Source organism: Hypanus sabinus, unplaced genomic scaffold, assembly GCF_030144855.1.
Source record: "Hypanus sabinus isolate sHypSab1 unplaced genomic scaffold, sHypSab1.hap1 scaffold_817, whole genome shotgun sequence".
NCBI lineage: Eukaryota > Metazoa > Chordata > Chondrichthyes > Myliobatiformes > Dasyatidae > Hypanus > Hypanus sabinus.
The window spans coordinates 117,136-141,192 of NW_026781670.1; the positions used below are offsets into that span (position 1 = coordinate 117,136).

The following is a 24,057-nucleotide window of genomic DNA, read 5'->3' on the forward strand; positions in this document are numbered from 1 at the left end:
AAATCGTCCTATAAAGTCTCTCCTTTTAAATGGACTGGGGGCGTATCGAACTTTTGGCAATATCACTTTTAAGAACTGTTTTTGGCAACACCACTTTTAAAGAACTGTTTTTGGGATATCACTTTAAGAACTGTTTGGGCTGCCGCTCAGCAGCTGTTTCCGGTTACGGTAGTGTTTGTTTACTTTTGGGGGGTTTGTTTTCAGTGTTTAATAAGCGTGTTGTTTGTTATAAGAAACCCTTGCCGAACTCATATATTTATTGTTGCCTGAATACGTAACACTTGTCACCCATGGTTCCTTCACCTTACCATTATTTATTTTCCTTAACAGAACAAATTTATCCCTAACAACCTGCAAGAGATCCTTAAACATCGACCACATGTCCATTGTACATTTCCCTGCGAAAGCATCAATCCAATCCACACCCGCAAGTTCGAGCCTTACAAACTCATAATTTGCCCTTACCCAATTAAAAAATTTCCTGTCCTTTCCGATTCTATCCATTTCCATGATAATGCTAAATGCCAGGGAGCGGTGATCACTGTCCCCCAGATGCTCACCCACTGAGAGATCTGTGACCTGACCCAGTTCGTTACCTAATACTGGATCTAATATGGCATTCCCCCTAGTCAGCCTGTCAACATACTGTGACAGGAATCCGTCCTGGACACAATTAACAAACTCTTCCCCATCTAAACTCTTGGAACTAATCAGGTGCCAATCAATATTAGGGAAGTTAAAGTCACCCATGATAATCCTGTTATTTTTGCACCTTTCCAAAATCTGCATCCCAATCTGCTGCTCGGTATCTCTGCTGTTACCAGGGGGCAATAGAATACCACCAATAGAGTAGCTGCTCCCTTCTTGTTCCTGACTTCCACCCATACTTACTCAAAAGATGACACTGCTACATTACACACTTTTCTGTAGTTATAATAGTATCCCGTACCAGTAATGACATCCCACCTCTATCCCTTTTAAAGCACTGAAATCCAAGAATATTGAGAATCCATTCCTGCCCTGGTGTCAGCCAAGTCTCTGTATTGGCCACTATATCATAATTCCATGTACGTAACCAAGCTCTCAGTTCATCACCTTTGTTCCGGATGCATATTGTATTGACGTACACGTACTTTAGCCCTTCTACCTTATTAAGTTTACACCCTTTATTCTGCTTCTCTTTCCTCAAAGATATGTTAGATCTGGCTTTACTCCATGCACTTCTTCCACTGTTCTATCGGTCCGGGTCCCATCCGCCTTGCAAATTAGTTTAAACCCTCCCGAACCCTGCTGGCAAACCTACCTCCAAGGATGTTGCTCCCCCTCGGGTTCAGGCGCAACACATCCAATCTCTACAGGTCCCAAATTCCCCAGAAGAGAGCCCAATTATCCAAAAATATAAAGCCCTGCCCCTTGCACCAACTCCTCAGCCACGCCTTCAACTGCCATCTCCTCCAATTCTTAACCTCACTATCACGGAGCAATGGCAGCAATCCTGAGAACGCCACCCTTGAGGTCCTTGAGGTTCTTCAGCCTTCTGCCTAGTTCCAGAATCTCACACTTCAGGACCTCATCCCTCTTCCTGCCTATGTTGTTGGTACCAACATGTGTCACAACTTCTGGTTACTTTCCCTCTTGTCCCAGGATGTCATGCACCCGGTCAGAGACATCCCGGACCCTGGCACCCGGGAGGCAACAAACCTTGCGCGTGTCATTCTCACATCCAGAAAATCTCCTGTCTGCTCCCCTGAGTCTCCAATGATGTCAGCTCTCCTCCATCCCATCCTTCTGCACATCAGGGTCAGACTCAGTACCAGGGGCCCTGCTACAGTGGCTCACACCTGGCCGGTCGTCCCTGCCAACAGTATACAGGATGGTAAACATATTATTCAGGGGAGTGGCTACAGGGGTGCTCTGCACTACTTGTCTACTCTCCTTCGCTTTCCCCCCTCGGACTGTCACCCAACGACCTGCTTCAGGCAGCCTAGGTGTGACAACCTTCCTGTAGCTCTCATCTATGACTGCCTCATTCTCCCATATGAATTGAAGGTAATCCAGCTGCTGCTCCAGATTCCTCACATGGTCTTCCAGATGGACCAGCAGCGAGCACTTCTGGCAGATGTGACTCTGCGGGAGAGGGGAGTTTCCCCAAGACTGCCACATCTCACAAGAGAGGCACATCACCGTCTCAGGAGGCATTGAAAAGACTACCTGGGAACAAGCTCACCCTCCACCTCTTCTCGTTGAAGCCTCCCGAGTCAAACCCTCAAAGCTCCGCTCCTTCACTGGCCCACTCACTCACTGGCCGCTTTCCACTAGAACTGCGTACACTCCCTTCAGAATTTCCAAAGAAGCAACTCAGGCTGTCTAATTTTTCCTCACCATTGCAATGGGGGATATTTATTTGTTTTCCATGTACAGAGGTTGAGTGAAAATCTTGTCTCCGGTATTGTCCACACAGATCAATACATTGCAGCAGTACATTGCGGTAAAACAAGTCATTCTGGTTACAGAGAAAGTGCAGTGTAGGTAGATATGTGGTGCAAGGTCACATTGATTCAGACTGTGAGGTCAGGAGTCCACTCATCACGCTGTTTGCTTCTAACAGCAGAATGGACACCGTCCTTGAGCCCAGTGCCATGATTCTGTTTTATTTTATCTTCGACTCTGTGGAGCTTTAGAAGTGAGAAGTGTTCAGGGTTGTAGGGAGCTTTCCTTATGTTTGCTGCTTTACTGAGGCAGTAGGAAGTGTAGAGAGAGTCTATGGAGGGGAGGTTGGTTTCTATGATGTGCTCAGCTGTGTCCACAGTTCTCCGGTATATCATTCAGTTAAAGGAAGAGCGGTAGCCGGATGAAGATGTGAAATGCCGGGGTGGGATCCGTTGTGTGGTGCATTGATAAAGTGTGTAGAGTAGAAAAGGACATACACCAAAGTTCCTATTGTTTGTTCTGGCTTTGTTATATTGGAATCTGTTATCTACTAGTGAGTACTATTATTTCAGGATCTGTGTATTGCTGGAGGACCATCAGAGGTTGCCCTTGATCAACGATCTTTTTCAACCTCTGCCCAGCCTGTATCCCGTCACTTCACTGATATATATGAACCATCTTGTTCAACCACTGTCCAGCCTGTATCCTCCACCTCAATGATATATATCAACCATCTTCTTCAATCTCTGCCCAGCCTGTATCCCACCACCTCAATGATAAATATCAACCGTCTAGTTCAACGTCTGTCCAGTCTGTATCCCACCACTTCAATGATATATATGAACCGTGTTGTTCAACCTCTGTCCAGTCTGTATCTCACCACCTCAATGATATATATCAACCGTCTTGCTCAACGTCTGTCCAATCTGTATCCCACCACTTCAATGATATATATGAACCGTGTTGTTCAACCTCTGTCCAGTCTGTATCCCACAACCTCAATGATATATATGAACCATCTTGTTCAACCTCTGTCCAGCCTGTATCCCACCACCTCAATGATATATATCAACCATCTTGTTCAAACTCTGTCCAGTCTGTATCCCACCACCTCAATGATATATATCAACCATCTTGTTCAACCTCTATCCAGTCTGTATCCCACCACCTCAATGATATATATCAACCATCTTGTTCAACCTCTGTCCAGTCTGTATCCCACCACCTCAATGATATATATCAACCATCTTGTTCAACCTCTGTCCAGTCTTCATTGTGACGTATTTTATCTCATTTATTTATTTCTGAAATCGGTGTTTGTTACCTGGAAGTACCTGAGGATTTATTGAATACAGCATGAGCTAGGGTAAAGACAGCCACTACAATTTTAGTTTCAATGTTACCAAATGGCTGCTGAGTTGATCTTTGCCAGATGGAACTCCCAGTATTTACAGTTAAGTCTGTTTTGGTGATGTTTGGAGAGGCAATTCCCCTGTTGCCAGGAACAGCCACAGGATCTGCAGGGAGTGATGCACATTTTTCTCTCTCTGGTCCCTGCCCCTCACTGAGAGTTAGTGGCCTTGGGAGCAGATGTAACTGACTGATAGTGGGGCAGGAAGGATGTTGTGTTCATCAGATGGGGGAGCAACTTGGACAGTCTTATTCTGATACAGGGTCTCTTTCTACAAATCTAATCTGATGAAACAAGAGTCCAGCACTATTATTTCAATTTTATATTAAAAGCGTTTTATTCCTGTTGGCCTACAGGAAATGTGATAGCCAATAGTGCTGGGCAAGACCTCATTTAACAATAAGATAATGATAAATTGAGTTTAGTTTAGCTGCTGGAGACAATGTAAAACGTATCCCCGGTGTCTGTTGACTCACGCCCTGGTCTTACAGCCCGATCATTGGTCCAGCCAGATTATCATGAGGCTCCTGTTCTTCTGTGGGTTGATGGCGTGTTAGTTTTTGAACTCTGATTGGCCAAAACACTGCATCATATTACTGGAGCAAGGGGTCCTGGGAGAGTTGCTGTTCAGGCTGTAATCTTTGGAAACTACTACCGTGTTCTCATTCTCAAGTATTTTGCCGCACGAACGGTGTTTGTTACCTAGAAATAGCAGTGGATTTGTTTAATGCGGGATAAGGTAAGGTAAAGACAAACATTACAATTTTAGATTCAACGTTATAAAATAGCCATTGTATTAATGTTATATTAAGACACTTTACAAGAGGCTGTCAGGGTAGCAGTCTGTCAACTGTTTTAATTCAAGTTGGATAATGCAACAGGACAATGATCCGAAAGACAAGAGTAAATCGATAGGAGAGTGATTTCAAAAGAAAAATTCGTTTTTGGAATGTCCGCGTCAAAATCCTATTGTTAATCCCATAGGGATGTTGTTGTATAGCTGAAGCAACAGTTCAGGCAAGGAATCCCACCAACATCCCAGAGTTGAAGCAGTTTTGTAACGCGGAATGGCCTAAAATTCCAAGTCGATGTGCTTTAAGATCAACATTTACCAGAAGCACTTGGTTGAGGTTATTGCTGTACAGGGTGTGGGGGTGGGGTGTGGTCGCACCAATTATTGAAAACCAAGGTTCACAGACTTATTTTGAACAAGTACATGTAAAATTGAATCATGTTAATCTTGTCATAACGAGACTCAGAGCGTTTAAAATTGAACGCGTTTAAAATTCTTACTTTTTCGGTCATTTTTGGAGGGCCTCTTTCTGCATGTCAGAATAACAGCGCATGTGACCAGTAGGGAGTGGTAAACATTTATATCGCTCTCTGTTCACCGTTGCTCAGTGAGAGTTAGTGGACCATGACCACATGTAACGGACTGATTAAGTGGTGGGGAGGATTTGTGAGCATTGACTGTGTGTACTGAATAATTCCTGTGTTGGAATGCAGGGAAAACTAATGATGATCCCTTGTCCCATCTGGTTCCATCTGCTCATTCCCCGCGCAACTTGTTTAAACTCTGTGCAGCCTGTATCCCACCAGCTCAATAATATGTATCAACCACCTTGTTCAACCCCTGTCCATTCTGTATTTCAGCACCTCAATGATATATCTCAAAATTCTTGTCAATTTCTGGCCAGTCTGTAATCAATAATTACAATCTTAGTTGCAACGTTGCAAAATGGCGAAATGTTAATCTTGACAGCATTTAAATTTGAGTCGGGTACTTTAAATTTTTTGTCATTTTTGGAGAGCCACTTTCTCTGTTGCCAGGGTAACAGCCCATGTGACCTGCAGGGAGTGGTGCACATTGTTATCGCTCTCTGGTCACGGTCCCTCAGTGAGAGACAGCGGCCTCGGGAGCAGATGTAACATAGTGGGGTGGGGAGGATGTTGTAAGCATTGACTGTATTGACTGTATTATCCCTGTATTGGAATGAAGACAAAACTAATGAATATGGGCATTACATTTGTACAACTTTGTTCAGGCCGTCACAAATGTCTTGTAATCAGTCAATAGCTGTGCATAATTTAAAGTAAAAAGAGAGAACATTTGACACGTTCAGCAGATCAGGCAGCAACTTGGACAGTCCCAGTCCTGATACTGGCTCTTCCGCAGTTTCTCTTTCCACAAATCTAATCTGGTGAAAAGAGTTTCCATCACTATTATTTCAATTTTATATTAAAAACATTTTATCCCTGTTAGCCTACAGGAAATGTGATGACCAATTGTGCTGGGTAAGCCCTCATTTAACAATAAGAAAATGATAAATTGAGTTCAGTTTAGCTGCAGGGCACAATGCGAATCATATCCCCAGTGTCTTGTGACTCTCGCCCAGGTTATCGCGCCCGATCATTGGTCCATTCAGATGACCATCAGGTTCCCGTTCGGCCATAGGTTGATGGAGTGTTAGCTTCTGAACTCTGATTGGCGGAAGCACTGCAACATTATACCGGTAACAAGGAGTCCTAGTGTTGAGGTCTGGGCTCTAATCCTTAGTACTTATACAGATGGGACATGATGCTCCTCCTTCCAAATGAATCAGAAGTCTCGGGCATCTGGACATTGGCTGTGGGTATATCCCTGAATACACCACTTGCTGTGAGATGTGGGGACGATGTGCGAAGTTTCTGGCGTCGGTAAGTGACCGGTTCAGCCTTGTGACCCTGTGAGGTTAGGTCATGGGATATCATAGTTTTAGCTTAACGTAAAATGGACCCGGGGATCAACTTGCCCAGGCTTATGAGGTGTTGAGCGAGGATTTCTGGTCTGTGTGTTCATTGTTCAAACCGTGTTTGTAAATCCCCCTTCACTGTCACACGCCTGCCAGGCAGTGGAAATCTAGCAGAAACTCAAGATACTGGAGATCTGCAGTAAAAACTGAAAATGTTTGAAGTAATTGTGACGAAATGTGTAAACCTGAATCGTCAAATTTGTTCCTTTCCCCACAGCTGTTCCTTACCTGCTGAGTGTTCCTGGTAATTCCAGTTTCCTTTTATTACATTCACCCTGGACTGGTTTATATTTCCTGAAATGGACCTGATTTAACCTGGAAATCGAAATAGCTCGTTGTGTGATAGTAGAACATTAAAGCAAGCACAACTTTTCGCAGTAAATTGTTCTGGTATCAATTTGCCTGTTGTTCCTGGGAATCTGTTCAGTGCAGTTGTTGCTAACAAGGTTCACATGAATAATCTCAGGAATGATCGGCTTTACGTATGCGGAGCATTTCATGGTTCTGGACCTGTGCTGGATGGAGTTCAGAGGGACGGTGGGGGTGGTGGGGGAATGTATGGTTAAGTAAACCTACTGAATTCTGAAAAGCCTGAATACATTGGACATGGAGAGGATGTTTCCATTAGACAGAGTTTGTGCTCTGAGAGCACCGTCTCAGAATAAAGACGCCTACTTTTAAAATTGTGATGACAGACAGACAGACATACTTTATTGATCCCGAGGGAAACTGGGTTTTGTTACAGCCACACCAAACAAGAATAGAGTTGAAATATAGCAAAATAAAATCAGAAATAATTAAATAATAATAAGTAAATTATGCCAAGTGGAAATAAGTCCATGACCAGCCTATTGGCTGAGGGTGTCTGACACTCTGAGGGAAGATTTGAGAAGTTTGATGGCCACAGGCAGGAATGACTTCCTATGACGCTCAGTGTTGCATCTCGGTGGAATGAGTCTTTGGCTGAATGTACTTCTGTGCCTAACCAGTACATTATGGAGTGGATGGGAGTCATTGTCCAAGATGGCATGCAACTTGGACAGCATGCTCTTTTCAGACACCACCGTCAGAGAGTCCAGTTCCAACCCCACAACATCACTGGCCTTACGAATGAGTTTGTTGATTCAGTTGGTGTCTGCTACCCTCAACCTGCTGCCCCAGCACACAACAGCAAACATGATAGCACTGGTCACCACAGACTCGTAGAACATTCACAGCATCGTCTGGCAGATGTTAAAAGACCTCAGTCTCCTCAGGAAATAGAGATGGCTCTAACCCTTCTTGTAGACAGCCTCAGTGTTCTTTGACCAGTCCAGTTTATTGTCAATTCGAATCCTCAGGTACTTGTAATCCTCCACCATGTCCACACTGACCCTTTGGATGGAAACAGGGCTCACCGGTGTTTTGGCCATTCTCAGGTCCACCACCAGCTCCTTAAATTTTTTCACATTAAGCTGCAGATGATTCTGCTTACACCAGGTGACAAAGTTTCCCACCGTAGCCCTGTACTCAGCCTCATCTCCCTTGCTGACAAATCCAACTATGGCAGAGTGATCAGAAAACCTTTGAAGATGGCAAGGCTCTGTGCAGTATTTGATGTCCGAGGTGTAGATGGTGAAAATAAGGAAGAAAGGACCTGTATAGCCCCAAAGCTGCTGACCACTCTGTCTGACACACAGTGTTGCAAGCGCATGTACTGTGGTCTGCCAGTCAGGTAATCAATAATCCATGACACCAGGGAAGCATCCACCTGCATTACTGTCAGCTTCTCACCCAGCAGAGCAGGGCGGATGGTGTTGAAAGTACTGGAGAAGTCAAAAAACATGACCCTCACAGTGTTTGCCGGCTGTCCAGGTGGGCATAGACACGGTTCAGCAGGTAGACAATGTCATCCTCAAATCCTAGTCGGGGCTGGTAGGCAAACTGGAGGGGGTCTAAGTGTGGCCTAACCAAAGGCCGGAGCTGCTTTAGAACAAGTCTCTCCAGCGTCTTCATGATGTGTGAGGTCATTTCCACCGGTCTGTAGTCATTGGAGCCACTGGGGCGCGGTGTCGTCGGTACAGGAACGAGGCAGGACGTCTTCCACAGCACAGGAATCCTCTGGAGACTCAGGCTCAGGTTGAAGACATGGTGAAGTACTCCTCATAGCTGGAGGGGGGGGCACAGGCTTTGAGCACCCCGGGGCTGACAACACCCGGGCTTGCAGCCTTGCCTGAGAAAAATCTCTTCAGCCAAAGGATGGCTGCTGTGTGGAAACTGTTGGCGCAGACGGTGGTGGAGGCTGCCCTTTGCGCATATTTATGGCAGTTTTAAATATGTTCGTGTTTGCTCAGTAGCTTCAGGGTTGCAGGGTGATGGCAGGAATATGGCGTTAGAATAAAAATCATGTTTGAATGGTGGAGCAGACTCGATGGACAGAATCAGCGAATTCTCCTCCTACATCTTGTGTCGGGCCATAACTGAACGATAACTCCTTCGTATCCCATATCAGGCATTGGGAAGTGCGAGGGGCAATTTCAGATTTGTTCTTTGAGATCGTTATATTTGTCTTCAACATTTAAACTTCGAAAAACAGAAATATTTTTTTTTTCTCATTTGTATTGCTAATGTGTTTTATTATCTGTCTAGTTAAAGTTAGACCTGCGATGAGCGATTTATTGGAAGAAAAACCGCAACTGAAAGGAAACCACGACTGAAGACGAGGGAACAGCAACAAGTGAACCAGCCCGAAGACTGAGAGCACCGACTGGACAGAACCCTCCTGACTCAGAGTTTCCATTGATTCGGTCAGCAGAAAGTCTGGTGAGTCTCATTTAGTCAAACACTGGTCCTTTCGACATTGCATATCAATACAAAGGAAGGTAGGAAACAATTGGAATGGGACTGAATGTGCCAGGTATGCCTATGTCAGACCGAGCTGCAATCACTCCAAGTCTGGTAATGTGTTGTCAGCAGCCCAGCTCTTTAAAGCCACTCACATTCCCTCAGTGTTTGCTCATTTCAAGCTTTTGCATGTTTTGAAGTAGATTTTGGTCAGTTCTGAGTGGGAAGCGGGAATAAGAGGTGTTTGTTTATACTTACTGTCTTTCAGAAATGTAATTGCTTGAACTTAATTTGTGCCGACTCACTAACCATATCCTGTACCTTCTGAACCAAATTATCGATCTACACGACAGATAAGAATAGGTGTCACCCCGGGAACATCACTAAGCGCGGAACTCAAGTCCAAGAAACAGCTTCTCACCGTCAGCTTCTGCTTCCTAACAACCACCTGTTTGCAGACTCTGAGGCCCTGTAACAAACCCAATGTTAACAACAAGATTAGACAGTATCTAATATAAAGAGGAACTTGTGCTTCCTGGGGGCAGGTCTGGCACATGTGACGCTCGCAAGGAAAACCTCAAGGAGGGCGATCAGCGGGAAAGGAAGAATGGACGAGGGAGTCGCGTAGGGTGCGGAAGTGTGGGGTTGGGGGGTAAGGGAAAGATATGTTTGTTGCTACTATCCCGTTTGAGATGGCGAAAGCTACGGAGAATTGGGCGCTGGACGCAGAACCTGGTGGTGTGGTGGATGAGGACCAGAGGAAACATCTCCCTTGTGGGGCCGCGGGTGGATGGGCTGAGGGCAGACGGAAGATGGGCGGAATAAATGCGGATTAGGGCAGGATTGCTGGGGAAGAAAGGAAGAAGGAGGACATCTCATTAGTTCTGGAATGAAAAGCCTCATCCTGAGAGCAGATGCGGCGGGGACAGAGGAACTGAGAGAAGGGATGGAATAGGTATAGTGCAGGTAGCTGAGAGAATCAATGAGTTTATACAAGATGTCAGTGGATATACGACCTCCTGAGATGAAGAAAGATAGTTCGAGAAAAGGGTTCGACGAGTCAGTAAATGGACTAAGTAAACTTGACAGCAGGAGCAGGAAGAAGCAGCAATGCATTCTGAAGTGTTGTGTCAGAGGAGTAGGAAAGCGATACTGGTGCAGGCTTGGAACAAGGATTATTCCACATTCCCGGCAGTGGGTAGGGGTTAGGTCGAAGGTACATTGTGCTTATTGTAAATGTTATTGTGTAAGGGAGTGACATGACTTCACTTCTTTGTGCTTTGTTTAGATTGTACCTGTATTAAGGTGTAAAATCCCGCTCCCCATACTAACACTGGTTATCCAGACCAAAGAACAAACTGCCGCAGGAACTCAGTGGGTCGGGCAGCATCTGTGGAGGGAAATAGACCGTCAACATTCCGGCCGAGACCCTCCCTCTGGACTGAGAGTGGACGGGAAATAGTCAGAGAAAAGAGGTGAGGGGTGGGGATGGGGCAAGAGCCGGGGAGTTAGAGGTGGATCCAGGTGAGGGGGGAGGTGGGAAAGTGGAAATAGTGACAAGGGTGGGGGTGTGAGTGGTTGGGGCAACACGAGGCTGCAGAAGATGGAATTCAATTCCATAGAGGATTAACAAAGTGGTTAGAGAGTATTTGTTATAGAGAGTGCGATGAAGATTCTCCAGACTGATCCCTGGAGTGGTGGGTATCGGCAAAGTGAAAATTATTTGGGATTTGATGAGATTTTACCTGGAATATGGTGTAATATCCTGTTCCTCATAAAAACACGGGTTATACAGACCAAAGAACAAACTGCGGGAGGAACTCAGAAGGTCGTGCAGCATCTGTGGAGGGAAATGAACAGTCAACATTTCGGGCCGAGACCCTCCCTCTGGACTGAGAGTGGACGGGAAATAGTCAGAGAAAAGAGGTGAGGGGTGGGTATAAGGGTGGGCTGGGGAGGGAGAGGTTGATCATGGTGTGGGGGAGGCCGTGGGGTAGAAGTGGCGACAGTGGTTGGGAACTGAGTGGTGGGGTCAGAGCAGAGCTGCAAATGATGGTGCCAAGATGAGGCCACCCTCGCGGTGGACGGTCAGCTCGTTAACTTCCGGCTGGGTTCCCTCACCTCGTGGTATGAATATCGATTTCTCAATTTGGTGATCAACATTTCCAATTTCCACACTTACCCTATTCGCCAGTCTGACCTTTTACTGCTTTTCACCTGCCCACTACTTCTTTGTGGAACCCCTCTTACTTATCTTCAGTCCAAAACGAGGGTCTTGGCCCGGAATGTCCACTGTTTGCACATTTCTATGAATGCTATCTGACCTGATGCCTGCCTGCTGCATTTTGAGGAAATTATTTTCATAGAGTATTGACAAAGAGGTTAGGGAGTATTTGCTACAGAGAGTGCGATAAAAATTCAGCGGACTAATTCCGAGGCTGTTGGAATTCTTAAATGAAGAGCGATCAAATTCGAAAACTCTTCCATTTTGGGAATTGAGGACTGACAAGTGAACACACTGAAATACCAAACATCTTTAAAGAGTGAACTGAGGATCCGAGTCTCTGAGGCAGGTGACGACTGTTCGAGACTGAGATGAGGAAATGTCTCCACTTGGAGGGTGGTAAATGTTTGCAAGTCCCCAGCACAGAGGGCGGTGAAGACTCAATGACCTTCTTTACATAAAACAGTGGCCGGCAGATGTGTGGAGCCGAAGGGATCGAGGAAATGAAGATCAGGCAGAAACATGTGGCTGAGATGGAAGAAAAGCCTCCATTTGTTGATGGTTAGACGGGCTGAATGGCCCCTGCTGGTGTTTCTGACTTGATGTTTCAGTGTTCCTGTACATTAAGGCCGGAGGATTGTGAATAGAAATTAGTGTTTATAAACATAGACTGATTTACATCAAACCGTTCTGTGTATAAATTCTGTGTGAGCCCGGCATGGGGATGAGCTCTTGACTCTATGACCAGGGAAAGCGGAAAGGGGAAGTGTACAGAGCAAAGCGTTGAAATGTATCTGCTGTCAATATGAAATACTGTGGAAAATGCAGCATGTGGGTCGGGCGGTATGTGATGGGCGATCAGCGGAGTCACCGGTTCAGTAAGGAGAACCCCCACAAGTCACCTGATCCCGTTTCCCGCTCCCATTTTACCACAGATCTGCAGCATCTGCGGATAACCCCCCCCCCCCACCCCCGTGTATGTGTAGATTCATTTTCCGTCCGTTCAGACAAGGCAGTGAGATCCCGATCTGTCACGTTCACTCATTGAAGGCTTTTTTTTTCTTGACTCCACTCCACTATTATGACCTGCTAAGCGTAGCCAATGTTTCCCGATGTTTGATCGTATTTCTGAGAGAATTAAGCTTTTTCCAATCATCTGGGCTTCTCAAAAATTTTTAAACTTCTGTTAAGCCTCCCTCTAGAAGTTCAGAAATAGCAATCTAGGCCGAATACCATTTCCACACGATTAAAACGGGCTATCGGTTTATTAGTTTTCTGTTGAATTTTTGCACTACTTATTTAATTATATACTTATTGCATTTCATTGTGTCCGATATTGTTATGTATTGCATTCTGGTGCTGCCGCAGATTCATTTAAATGCATTTATCAGAAAATGAAGTTTCCCTCCTGAATTTCCAAAGGAAGACTCCAGCTGTCTTATAATTCTGCACAATTAAAATGGGGAAACAGTTTATTATTTTTGTCATGTACCGAGGTTCAGTGGAAGTCTTGTAATCGGTAAAATCCAGGCAGGTCAATACAGTATATTGAGGTGAAATCGGGTAAATCAATAACAGCGTAACAAATTATTGTGGTTAGAGAGAAAGTGCGGTGCAGGTATATATGTCACATATAAAGTCACATCGAGGTACATTGTGGGGTCAGGAATCCATCTCGTCACACTGGGAACATTCAGTTCGCTTATAACAGCAGAATGGACACGGTCCTTGAGCCTAATGTTATGTTTCTGTTCTATTTTATCTTCGACCCGATGGGAGGTGAGAAGTGAGAATGTCCAGGTCTGTGGGGATCTTTGATTATGTTGCCTGCTTTACTGAGGCTGCGGGCAGGACAGAGAGAGTCCATGAAGGGGAGACTTGTTTCTCTGATCTGCTCAGCTGTGTCACAGTTCTCTGCTGTCTTCAGTCCAGCAGGTATCTCATCAGCTCAGTGCTATACTTATATCAACAACGTTTCTTCCAACAGTTGTCTTCATTGTGAAGTATTTTCTTCCGCCTTGTACCTCATTGAGTTTTCCAGGAATTGCTTTCTGTAGGCTAAAACTACCAGAGGTTTAACTGAATCAACACGCGGGGTAAATAGAGCCATTAAAATTTCAGTGTTTCTGTTACAAAATGGCTGCTTTGTTAATCTTTGTCACAATGTAACTCATAGCGGATGATGTGGATTTTGTTATTTCCTCTCTCAATTATCTTTTGGCGAGTTACTTCCTCCGTTTCCACGGTAACAACTGGCCAGAACTGCAACAGGAGTTGCACAATTTTATCGCTCTTTGGTCACTGCCTCTCAGCATCCTGTCAGTGGCCTCTGGAGTAAATGCAACAGAGTGACAGTGGGAGGAAAGGAGGCTGTGAGCATTGACTGTGTGGAATGTATTACACCAGGGTCAGAGTGGACTGAGAACTAACATATTAATGGTTGTGGCGATGGCATTTTCATCACACGGCCGAACAGTTTGGGGTGACACAAACATTTCTACAATCAGATTGTATCTGTGTGTTCAATAGAGAGGAAGTACTACTGTTGCAGGGAACTTAAAGCAAGAAGAAGAAAATGCAGCATACGCCCAGCAGGTTGACAGCACCTTGAGCAGCCCCAATTATGAAACTGGGTCTTCCACTATTTCTACTTTCACAGATGTAGCTGAGATCCCAGCATTTTCTATTGCATAATTTTACATTATGAACATTTTGTTCCTGCCACACTGTGGGAAAAAATGGCAGCTAACAGTGCAGGGTAAGATCCCACACAGCGATGACACAGGGATCAAATGTGCTCGGTTTAGCTGCTGTGGACAGGCTGAAGGACATCCTCATCCTCTGTACCGACCGGGGAACCAGCCTGAGCTCCGGCACCGGCAGAGGGTCATTAGGTTCCAATTCACGATAGTTTGTGAATTGGAAATGTCCAGGAACACCACGGCAAATCGCTGGCACCAAACATCGCAGAGTTGTGTGTTATTATATCGGGACGAAGTCTCTGAGAAAATGGAATGGGCTGTTTGGGGCTTCAGTCCACTTGGTAATTATACAGGTGTTTACTGGGAACTTCTCAGTCTGCAGTGAAGCCGAGGATCCGCGAGATTGGACATTGGTTGTACGGATATCACCGACTACAACACGTTTTATCTGTCAAGCCGACTCGATGACAGGAAGCAGAGAGTGAAGACTGAAGATTGATTTATTGAATGGAGGTTTGTGACGAGTGGCATGCAAGTGATAACACTGAGGCCTCTATAATTCATTAGTCAGGACATTTACTTGAATGTGAATGTGCATGGCATCGTCAGCAAGTTTGATATAAAATTCGGAAGTATGCTTGATATTACAACAGGATACAATGAATTTAAAGAGATCTTGATCAGTTATAGAGTTGGGATGTGGAATGGCAACTGTTTTTCAAATTGGACGAGTGACTGATGGTGCATGATGGACAGTCAGTCCATGGTGGGACTGAAATAGTGAATGGTGGGACACCGAGTGTGTGGAACAGAGAAACCGGGGAGTACAATTGTACGTTTTCCTGAAAGTTCAGCAAAGAAGGCTTTAACCATGCTGGCCTTCATCAGTTGTGGCATTGAGCTTTGGGTTATGGGTATTATATTGTGGTTACATAAATTACTGGTGAGGCTATTACAGGCCTATTCATAGGCAGACGTTTGGCCAAGCTGGATCTTTATTCCGCTGAGCACAGGAGAATGAGGTGGTATTGTAGAAGTTTATAAAATCAGGAAGGGACATAGATAATTTGGTTGGTCGTGGTATATTCTCTCGGATTCAAGATCCAAGTTATTTAATGTCATTCCAGTACACAAGTGAAAAGGAGAATAACATATTCTGGATCTGACGCAGGAACAATAGAAAAAACACTGGAAGATAAAGAGCACAATTATAAAAACACACACTACATATGATAGCTTTAAACATTGAACGTATGTCCATGAAATGATAATAGGAAGAGGAGTGTCTGGACATATGGTGACTGACAGGAAATTTTAAAATAGTGGTGATGGGGGTGTGGAGCGGTGAGTTATTGGGTGGAGGTGTTGATTTCCTTTACTGTTTGAGAAAATAACTATTTTTGAGTCTACTGGTCCTGGAGGTGATGCCACGTAGCCTTTCCTGTTGGGAGTGGGTCAAAGAGTCCATGCGCAAGACCGGGTGGGACTGTTGCCGGCCTCTTTCCCGCATGCACTGCACATAGTCCATTCTTTGCAGCCTTTTTAGAAAGTAGAGATGTTGGGGAGCGAGCATTGTGGAATGTGTTCTGGGACCATGAGGGGTTGTGTGAGATGTGCACGCCCAGGAGTTTGAAACTGCTTCGGGTTTCCACAGCTGCTGATGTAAAGACGTGTGTGAGTGGTGCAAGTTCTCCTGAAATGGACAACCATCTCCTTTGTCTCGTTGACGTTGAAGAAGAGGCTAACCAGTAGTCATTTGCTTCTGAAGGTATAGATTTGAAGACACATGAGTGAAGTGTTGACGATGGCCGTGAAGTCATCAGTGAGCTGGTGTCCACACTGACGGAGTACATGGACTGGGATGTTTTCTGGCCCGGCTGCCTCACAGGGGTTGAATCTCTGAACAGTCCTCTCATCTGCTGTTGTTACATTGTGTGGCTGTTCTCCTCGGAGAGTGCAGCTTTCGTGACTTGCTCGAGTTTCGAGCCTCGAAGCATTGTTTAGAGCGCACGGGAGGGGAACGTGACTCATGCAGTCAGCGCCATTTTTCCCAACGTAGTCTGTAATGCCGTTGATGCCCAGTCAAATATACCAAGGATTCTTCCCCAGGGTTGGGGAGTCCGAAGCCAAAGGCCACAGATACAATGGAGCGGAGAGACCAGAGACACCTGAGAGGCCATCTCAAAACACAGTGCGTGTGAGTATCTGGAACGATCTGCGCAGTGTTTGCATCGTAGGTTCTCTGCCTCTGGTTCAGCTTTCTCACCATGTTTGGAAATTCCCACTCATTTTCAGCTGTCTGTGACTCAAGTTGTAGGAGACCTGAAATCAAATCAGAAAATGTTTGAAGCCATTCCGACACAGCGAGTTGGAGCTGAAACATTAACTTTGTTTCACTTCACAGATATTCCTTATCTATTGACTGTTTCTCGCATTTTCATTTATTTTTAGAACATTACATTGGAATGATTTACGTCTCCTGGGAAATGGAATTGTATAGGACACACAACGTAATCATTCCCTTACAGAAACAGGGCTTTCAGACAATCTAGTCAGTGTCATTCTCTGCCTAGGCCCATATACGTGCACCCAGACCACAGCCCTCAATACCTCCCTTATCCATGTACCCATAGAAAATTCTCTTAAATTTTGCAATTTAACCTGAATTTGCATTCGTGAATTCTGATCGAAATAGTTCCTCCTCAGATTCCCCCTTAATATTCCACTTTTTGCCCTAAATCCATGACCTCACCAAACCTGAGGGGCAAAAAACTACATGAGTTCACGCTATCTATACCATCATAGTTTGTATACCTCAAGCAGGGGTATCCTTTGTAAACCTCTGGCAGGGGTTCGCAGTCTGGGAGCCATGGGCACCACGGTTAATGGTAGGGGTCTGTGGCATAAAACAAGTTTCATCACAATCTCTTGTGCTTCACAGATTTCTAACTTGTTCAATCTACCCCTGTGACTCAGCTCCTTAAATACTAACAACATCCGTGACTGCCAGGCCTCCTGCCGTCTCTACACTTGCCTGCCAAGAGCTATTTAGAGTAAGCTGGTCCATCTCTGACGCATCCGTGCGCTTTCCTGATCTCTCCATCTCCAGAGACAGGTTGTTAACCAACATCTTTTATAAACTTACTGATTCCCATGATAATCTCGACGATAACTCTTCCCAGCCTATCACCTGTAAATTTTCTCAGTTTCATTGCTCCCCCGGCATCTGTTCACAGGATCCGGCAGTCCTCCCCCCACTATTGATGCAGGCCTCAGTCACATTTACCGTACTTCCGTGCTCACCCCATCTTCCTACCACCGTAACAGTGATAGAGTTGCTCTTGTCCTTACCTACCGCCCCTTCAGCCTCTGCAACTTCCACCATCTCCAAAGAGATCTTACAGCTAAACATATTTTCAACTTCCTCGCCCACCCCAACCTCTTCTTTCAACAGGGATCACTCCCTCCATAATTCCCTTGTTCATTCATCCCTCCTCACTAATCTCCCTCCATCCACTTATCCCTACAAGTGGCCTAAGTGCTACAACTACCCGTACACCTCCTCCCTCCCCTCCATTCAGACACAAAACAGTCCTTCCAGCTGAAGCGACACTTCACCTGCGAATCTGCTGGTGTCATCTATTTTGTCGAGTGCCCCCGATGCGGCCTCGTTTACATTGGTGAGAACAGCCATAAATTGGGAGACCATTTTGCCGAGCATCCCTGTATCATCTGGCACAAGGGAGACTTTGCAGCGGCCAAACATTTTAATTCTGATCCCCATTCCGACGTCCCGGTCAATGGCCTCTTCTTGTGCCAAGATGAGACCGCCCTCAGGGTGGCGGATCAACATCTTATAATCCATCTGGGTCCCCTCCAACCTGATTGTATGAATAATGAATTCTCCTTCCAGTAAACAAAGCCCACCCCTCCCCCCCCCATTCTGAACTTTCATTTCTCCCTGGGTCCCCTCATTCCCTTTCTCCTATTGACAACGCTCTGATTCTTTCCTCTCCAGCCCTTGAACAGACCATCACTTGACTTCACCTATCACCTTCCAGCTCCCCACTTTATCCCCCCCCCCGACCTTTGTATTCAGATCACTTCCCCCTCCTGCTCAGGAATAAAAAAAGGCTCGTGGTCCAAACTGTGGACAGTTTAAACTTTTCCATAGCCACTGCCTGCTGTGCTGAATTTCTCCAGAATTTTGTCTGTGTTACTCTGGATTTCCAGCATTTGCAAGCTTTCTCGTGTTTAAGTGTGGCAATTACCGTAACAATTATTTGGGCTTTGTTGAGATTGCGCCTGGAATATGGTGTAAAATCCCGCTCCCCATACTAACAGGGGTTACACAGACCAAAGAACAAACTGCCGGAGGAACTCAGTGGGTCGGGCAGCATCTGTGGAGGGAAATGGACCGTCAACATTTCGGGCCGAGACCCTCCCTCTGGACTGAGAGTGGACAGGAAATAGTCAGAGAAAAGAGGTGAGGGGAGGGGATGGGGCAAGAGCTGGGGAGTGAGAGGGGGATCCAGGTGAGCGGGGAGGTGGAAATAGGGACGGCGTGGGTGGTGAGTGGTTGGGGCAACACGGGGCTGCAGAAATTGAATTTAATTTCACGAAGGATTATAAGAAGGTAGAGAGTGTCTGTTTTAGAGGTTCACCAGACTGATTCCTGGAGGACGATGAAGATCAGTGATCGTCTTCACATAAAACAGAGGCCGGCAGATGTGTGGAGACCGAAGGGATCGAGAAAATCTGGATAAGGCGGTGGATGAGATGGGAGAGCAGCCGTCATCTTGTTGATGGTTTGATGGGCTGAATGGCCACCTCCTCCTGTTTCTCAGTTGATGTTTCAGTGTTCCTGTCCAGTGAGGCTCCGGAGGAATGTGAATAGAAATTAGTGTTTATAAACGGAGAAGTAATTTCAATGAAACCTGCACAATTCTTCTTCGGGTGGGAATTCAGTGTCGGACCGGGATGAGAATTGATCCAGTAACTCTGAGAACCGGTTGGTGGAGCGATGGGGACGGGGAAGATGCAGAGATTAAAAGTGTAGCTGGGATAAATATGAAATAGTATGTAAAATGCGGTTCGTAGGTCGGGCAGTGTGTGAGGGGCGAGGAGCAGAGTCACTGGTTCAGGTGGGAAACCCTCCACCCGTCACGTGATCCAGGTTCTCGCTCCCATTTCAAACGCAGATCTGCAGCATTTGAGGTTTTCGCTTCCGAGGCCCCGCCCCCGCTCTCACAGTCTCCGGATGGGCGATGGTTTTCATTCCGTTCTCTCTAGAACCGGGTGGTCGGCTGGGAGCCGGAGGACCGATCGCTGTCAGCGGGAACAATTGATCAAGTTCTCATCGGTGAGTATTGATAACCGATCAATAGGGGTGAACGCGACCGACATTTTGCCATCGGTGAGTACTGAAGCCGATCCCGGGGGAAGGGGGGCACCTGATGATGGGCAGGGAGTCCCGTTAACATCCTCGAACTGGCGGCCTCGTCCCGCTTCCTGGACACAACCTGCCGTGGTCGGTCCGGGTTATGGGACCTTCACACCGAACCGCCTGAGATGAGCCGCCGCTCAGCCCCTGGTGTTCTGGTCCCAGGAGCGGGATGAGGTGGTGATGCCGAGACTGAACCCATCCATTAAGATGTACATGGTGAACTTTACCTCCATCACCCGGCCCGGTATCGGATCCAAACTTCACCTGGATCGACGCCTGGGGTCGATAATTGTTTTACATATTTGCAGCACACTGGAAGCGGCCGTTCGGCCCATGGTGTTCTTGCAGACAGAGAGGGTTAAACAGAGTAATAGAACCCGCAGAACACTGCACCACGTATATGAGAAGGTTCATCTTTCCCCGTTTAGGCAGGACAGTGAGATCCAGACCTCTCACGTCCTCTCGGGGGACTGGGAAGTTTATTTCCATCTTCTTTCCATTGCTACGGGTCGCCGAAATGCTGACAGTGTTTCCCGGTATCTGGCCCCATTAATGCTAGAATTAAGTCTTGTTCATTTATCTGGGTTTCCCGGAAATGTGTACACTCCCTCCGGAATTTCCAAAGGAGCAACACAGGCTGTCTAACATTCCCAAACGATTGAAATAGGGAATCTTTATTTTGTACAGAGGTTGAGTGAAAATCGTGTCTCCGGTATTCTCTACACAGATCAATACATTGCAGCAGTACATTGACGTAAAACAAATCATTCTGGTAACAGAGAAAGTGCAGTGCAGCTAGATATGTGGTGCAAGGTCACATCGATTTAGACTGTGAGGTCAGGGGTCCACTCATCACGCTGTTCGCTTCTAACAGCAGAATGGACACCGTCATTGAGCCCGGTGACATGTTTTTGTTCTATTTTGTCTTCTCACCGATGGAGCATGAGAAGTGAGAATGTTCAGGGTTGTGGGGATCTTTCATTATGTTGTTTGCTTTATTGAGACAGTGGGAAGTGTAGACAGAGTCCATGGAGGGGAGGTTGGTTTCTATGATGTGCTCAGCTGTATCCACAGTTCTCCGCTATTTCATTCAGTTGAAGGAGGAGCAGTATCCGTATGAAGATGTGAAGTATCGGGATGGGATACTTTCTGCGGTGCCTTGATAAAGTGTGTAGAGTAGAAAACGGCACATACCAAAATTGTTATTGTTTGTTCTAGTTTTGTTATATAGGAATCTGTTATCTACCAGTGCGTACTATTATTTCAGGGTCTGTGTATTGAGGGAGGACCATCAGAGATCGCCCTTCATCCCATTCTCCCATCTGACTCCATTTGCTCATCCTCTGCCGATCTGGTTCAACCTCTGTCCAGCCTCTGTCCCACCAACTCAGTGATATATATCAACCATCTTGTTCAACTTCTGTCCAGTCTGTATCCCACCACCTTAATAATATATATCAACCATCTTGTTCATCCTCTGTCCAGCCTGTATCCCACCACCTCAATGATATATATCAACCCTCTTGTTCAACCTCTGTCCAGTCTGTATCCCACCACCTCAATGATATATATCAACCACCTTGTTCATCCTCTGTCCAGCCTGTATCCCACCACCTCAATGATATATATCAATCATCTTGTTCATCCTCTGTCCAGCCTGTATCCCACCACCTCAACGATAGATATCAACCATCTTGTTCAACCTCTGTCCAGTCTGTATCACACCACCACAATGATATATATCAACCATCTTGTTCAACCTCTGTCCAGCCTGTATCTCACCACCTCAATGATATATATCAACCATCTTGTTCAACCTCTGTCCAGCCTGCATCCCACCACCTCAATGATATATATCAACCATCTTGATCAACCTCTGTCCAGCCTGCATCCCACCACCTCAATGATATAAATGATATATATATCTATATCAACCATCTTGTTCAGCCTCTGGAATCATTGCTGCAATGATATATTTCAACAATCCCTCTTTCATCTTTGTCGTCATTGTGAAGTTTTGTTTTGCGTCTTTTCCAGAATTGGTTTTCCGCTAGCTAGAAATACCAGAGGTTTAATTGAACACAGCATGTAGCACGGTAAAAGCAGCCATTTCAAATTTGGATTCACCGTTACAAAATGGCTGCAGTGTTAATCTTTGTCATAATGGAACTCATAGCATCTGATGTTGAGTTTGTTACTTCATTTTTCGGTGAGCCACTTCCTCTGTTTCCAGGGTAATAGAGCTGCAGCAGGTGTTGCACTTCTTTATCGCTCTGTCATCACCGCCTCTCAGCGTAGAGACAGTGGCCTCAGGAGCAAATGTTACAGAGTGATTGATAGTGGGAGGAAAGGATGTTGTGAGCATTAGCTGTATGGGATGTATTACTCCAGGGTAGGAATGAATTCAGATCTAACATATTGGTTGGGGTGGGATGGTATTTACAGTTTAGGGTGGCAATCAGTTTACTATCTGTATTAAAATGAAGAGGGAGAAAATACCACAATTGCAGGAAATTTAAAGTGAAGAGCAGAAAATACTGGAAACGCTCAGCAGATCGGCACATCTGGGACAGTCTCAGTTCTGGAACTGGGTCTTCCACCATTTGTCCTTTCAGAGATGTAGTCTGATGTACTGAGTTCCCAGCATTTTCTACTTTATAACTTTACATTTTGTTCCTGCTACACTGCAGGAAACATAGTAGCCCGCTGTGCTGGGCAAGATCCCACACAGCAGAAAGGTTGTGATCAAATGTGCTCGGTTTAGCTGCTGGGGTCACAGGCTGAAGTGTATCCGCATCCTCTACACAGACCGGGGAACCAGCCTGAGCACCGGCCCCGGCAGAGGCTCATTAGGTTCCAATTCCCCCTTAGATTGTGAATCGGAAATGGCAGGAACACCACAGTAAATCACCGGCACCAAAGCATCTTTGTATGGGTGATGATATTGGGCTGGTGACTCTGAGGATATGGAACTGGCAGTATACGGGCTTCAGTCCAGGTTGGTAATTCTGCAGTTGGGATCGGAATTTCCTCAGTCTACGGTGAAGCTGAAATCCCGGGCGGTTGGGCATTGGTTATGGGGAAGTCACCATCTACACTGCCCAATAGGACATCATATCTGTCAAGTATTTTGGAGATTATTTAAGAGTTAACTAGGGAGTTGGGTGAAGTTGGGCAGTGATGTTCATCTGAACTTTGTGCATCCCGCATGGCAGCTGATCGGGAAGGTTCGGTCACGTGGGATTCACGGGGAGCTGACGAGGTGGATTCACACCGGGCTCGAGAACAAGAAGCAGGGGGAGATGATTGAAGATGAATTTAGCGAATGGGGGCCTGTGACAAGTGGGACATGCGTGTCAATGTCGAGACCTCGTTAATGTGTTATTCGTGCCATTGATTTGTATATGAATGTACATGGCACGGTATCAAGTTTGATACAAAGTTCGGGAGTATGCTTGATATTGCAACAGGTTACAATAAATTTCAAAGACATCTTGGTTAGTTATGGAGATGGTCTGAGAAATGGCGAATGGTTTTCAACTCGAAAAAGAGAGGGTTGGAGCATTTGGACAGTCAGTCCAGGGTGGGACTGGTATAGTGAATGGGAGGGCACGGAGAGTTGTGGAACAGATTGAGCAACAAAAAAAAATCATTAATATGCAACACAGACTGCAGTGCAGATAGAGAACAATACCTGACTCCTACACAGAACTCAGCTCTGATACAGGGTCCTCCACCTGAAATATTAACATACTCTCTGTCTTGTTGAATAATTCCAGCATTTTTGTTTTATTATGTTAAAGATGTTTTGTCAACTTGCTGTTTTGTATGTATGGCGTGTCTACATTGTGTTTAACAAAGGTGCGATGTTACAAGCTGCTTATAGCCAGGTAAACACTCAAGAACACGTACAAACAGGCCCGATGAACTCAGCGGGTCGGGCAGCGTCCGTGGAAAGGATCAGTCAACGTTTTGGGCCGAGAGCCCTCGTCAGGACAGGGACAGGGGCCCCATAAAGAAGGAGGGGGGAGGGTGAGAAGGAGAAGGCTGATAGGTGCCAGGTGAAAAACCAATCAGAGGAAAGATCAAGGGGTGGGGGAGGGGAAGCAGGGAGCGGATAGGCAGGAAAGGTGAAGAAGGAATGTAAGGGGAAAGCACTATGGGTAGTAAAAGGCAGGATCATGAGAGAGGTATATGAGGTGTATGAGATCCTGTTGAAGGTGGCGGAA

At 45.8% G+C, this 24,057-nt stretch overlaps 1 protein-coding gene across 1 annotated transcript in view; it reads left to right on the forward strand.

The window, feature by feature from the left end:
• The first annotated feature begins 19,002 nt into the window (after positions 1-19,002).
• The window catches only part of LOC132390251 (uncharacterized), a 34,803-nt gene continuing 29,748 nt past the window's right edge, over positions 19,003-24,057 (forward strand). The window contains exon 1 of the mRNA XM_059962859.1: positions 19,003-19,744. Within this exon, the coding sequence (XP_059818842.1) occupies positions 19,643-19,744 (102 nt within the window). The 5' untranslated portion in view covers positions 19,003-19,642. The remainder of the gene's footprint in view (positions 19,745-24,057) is intronic.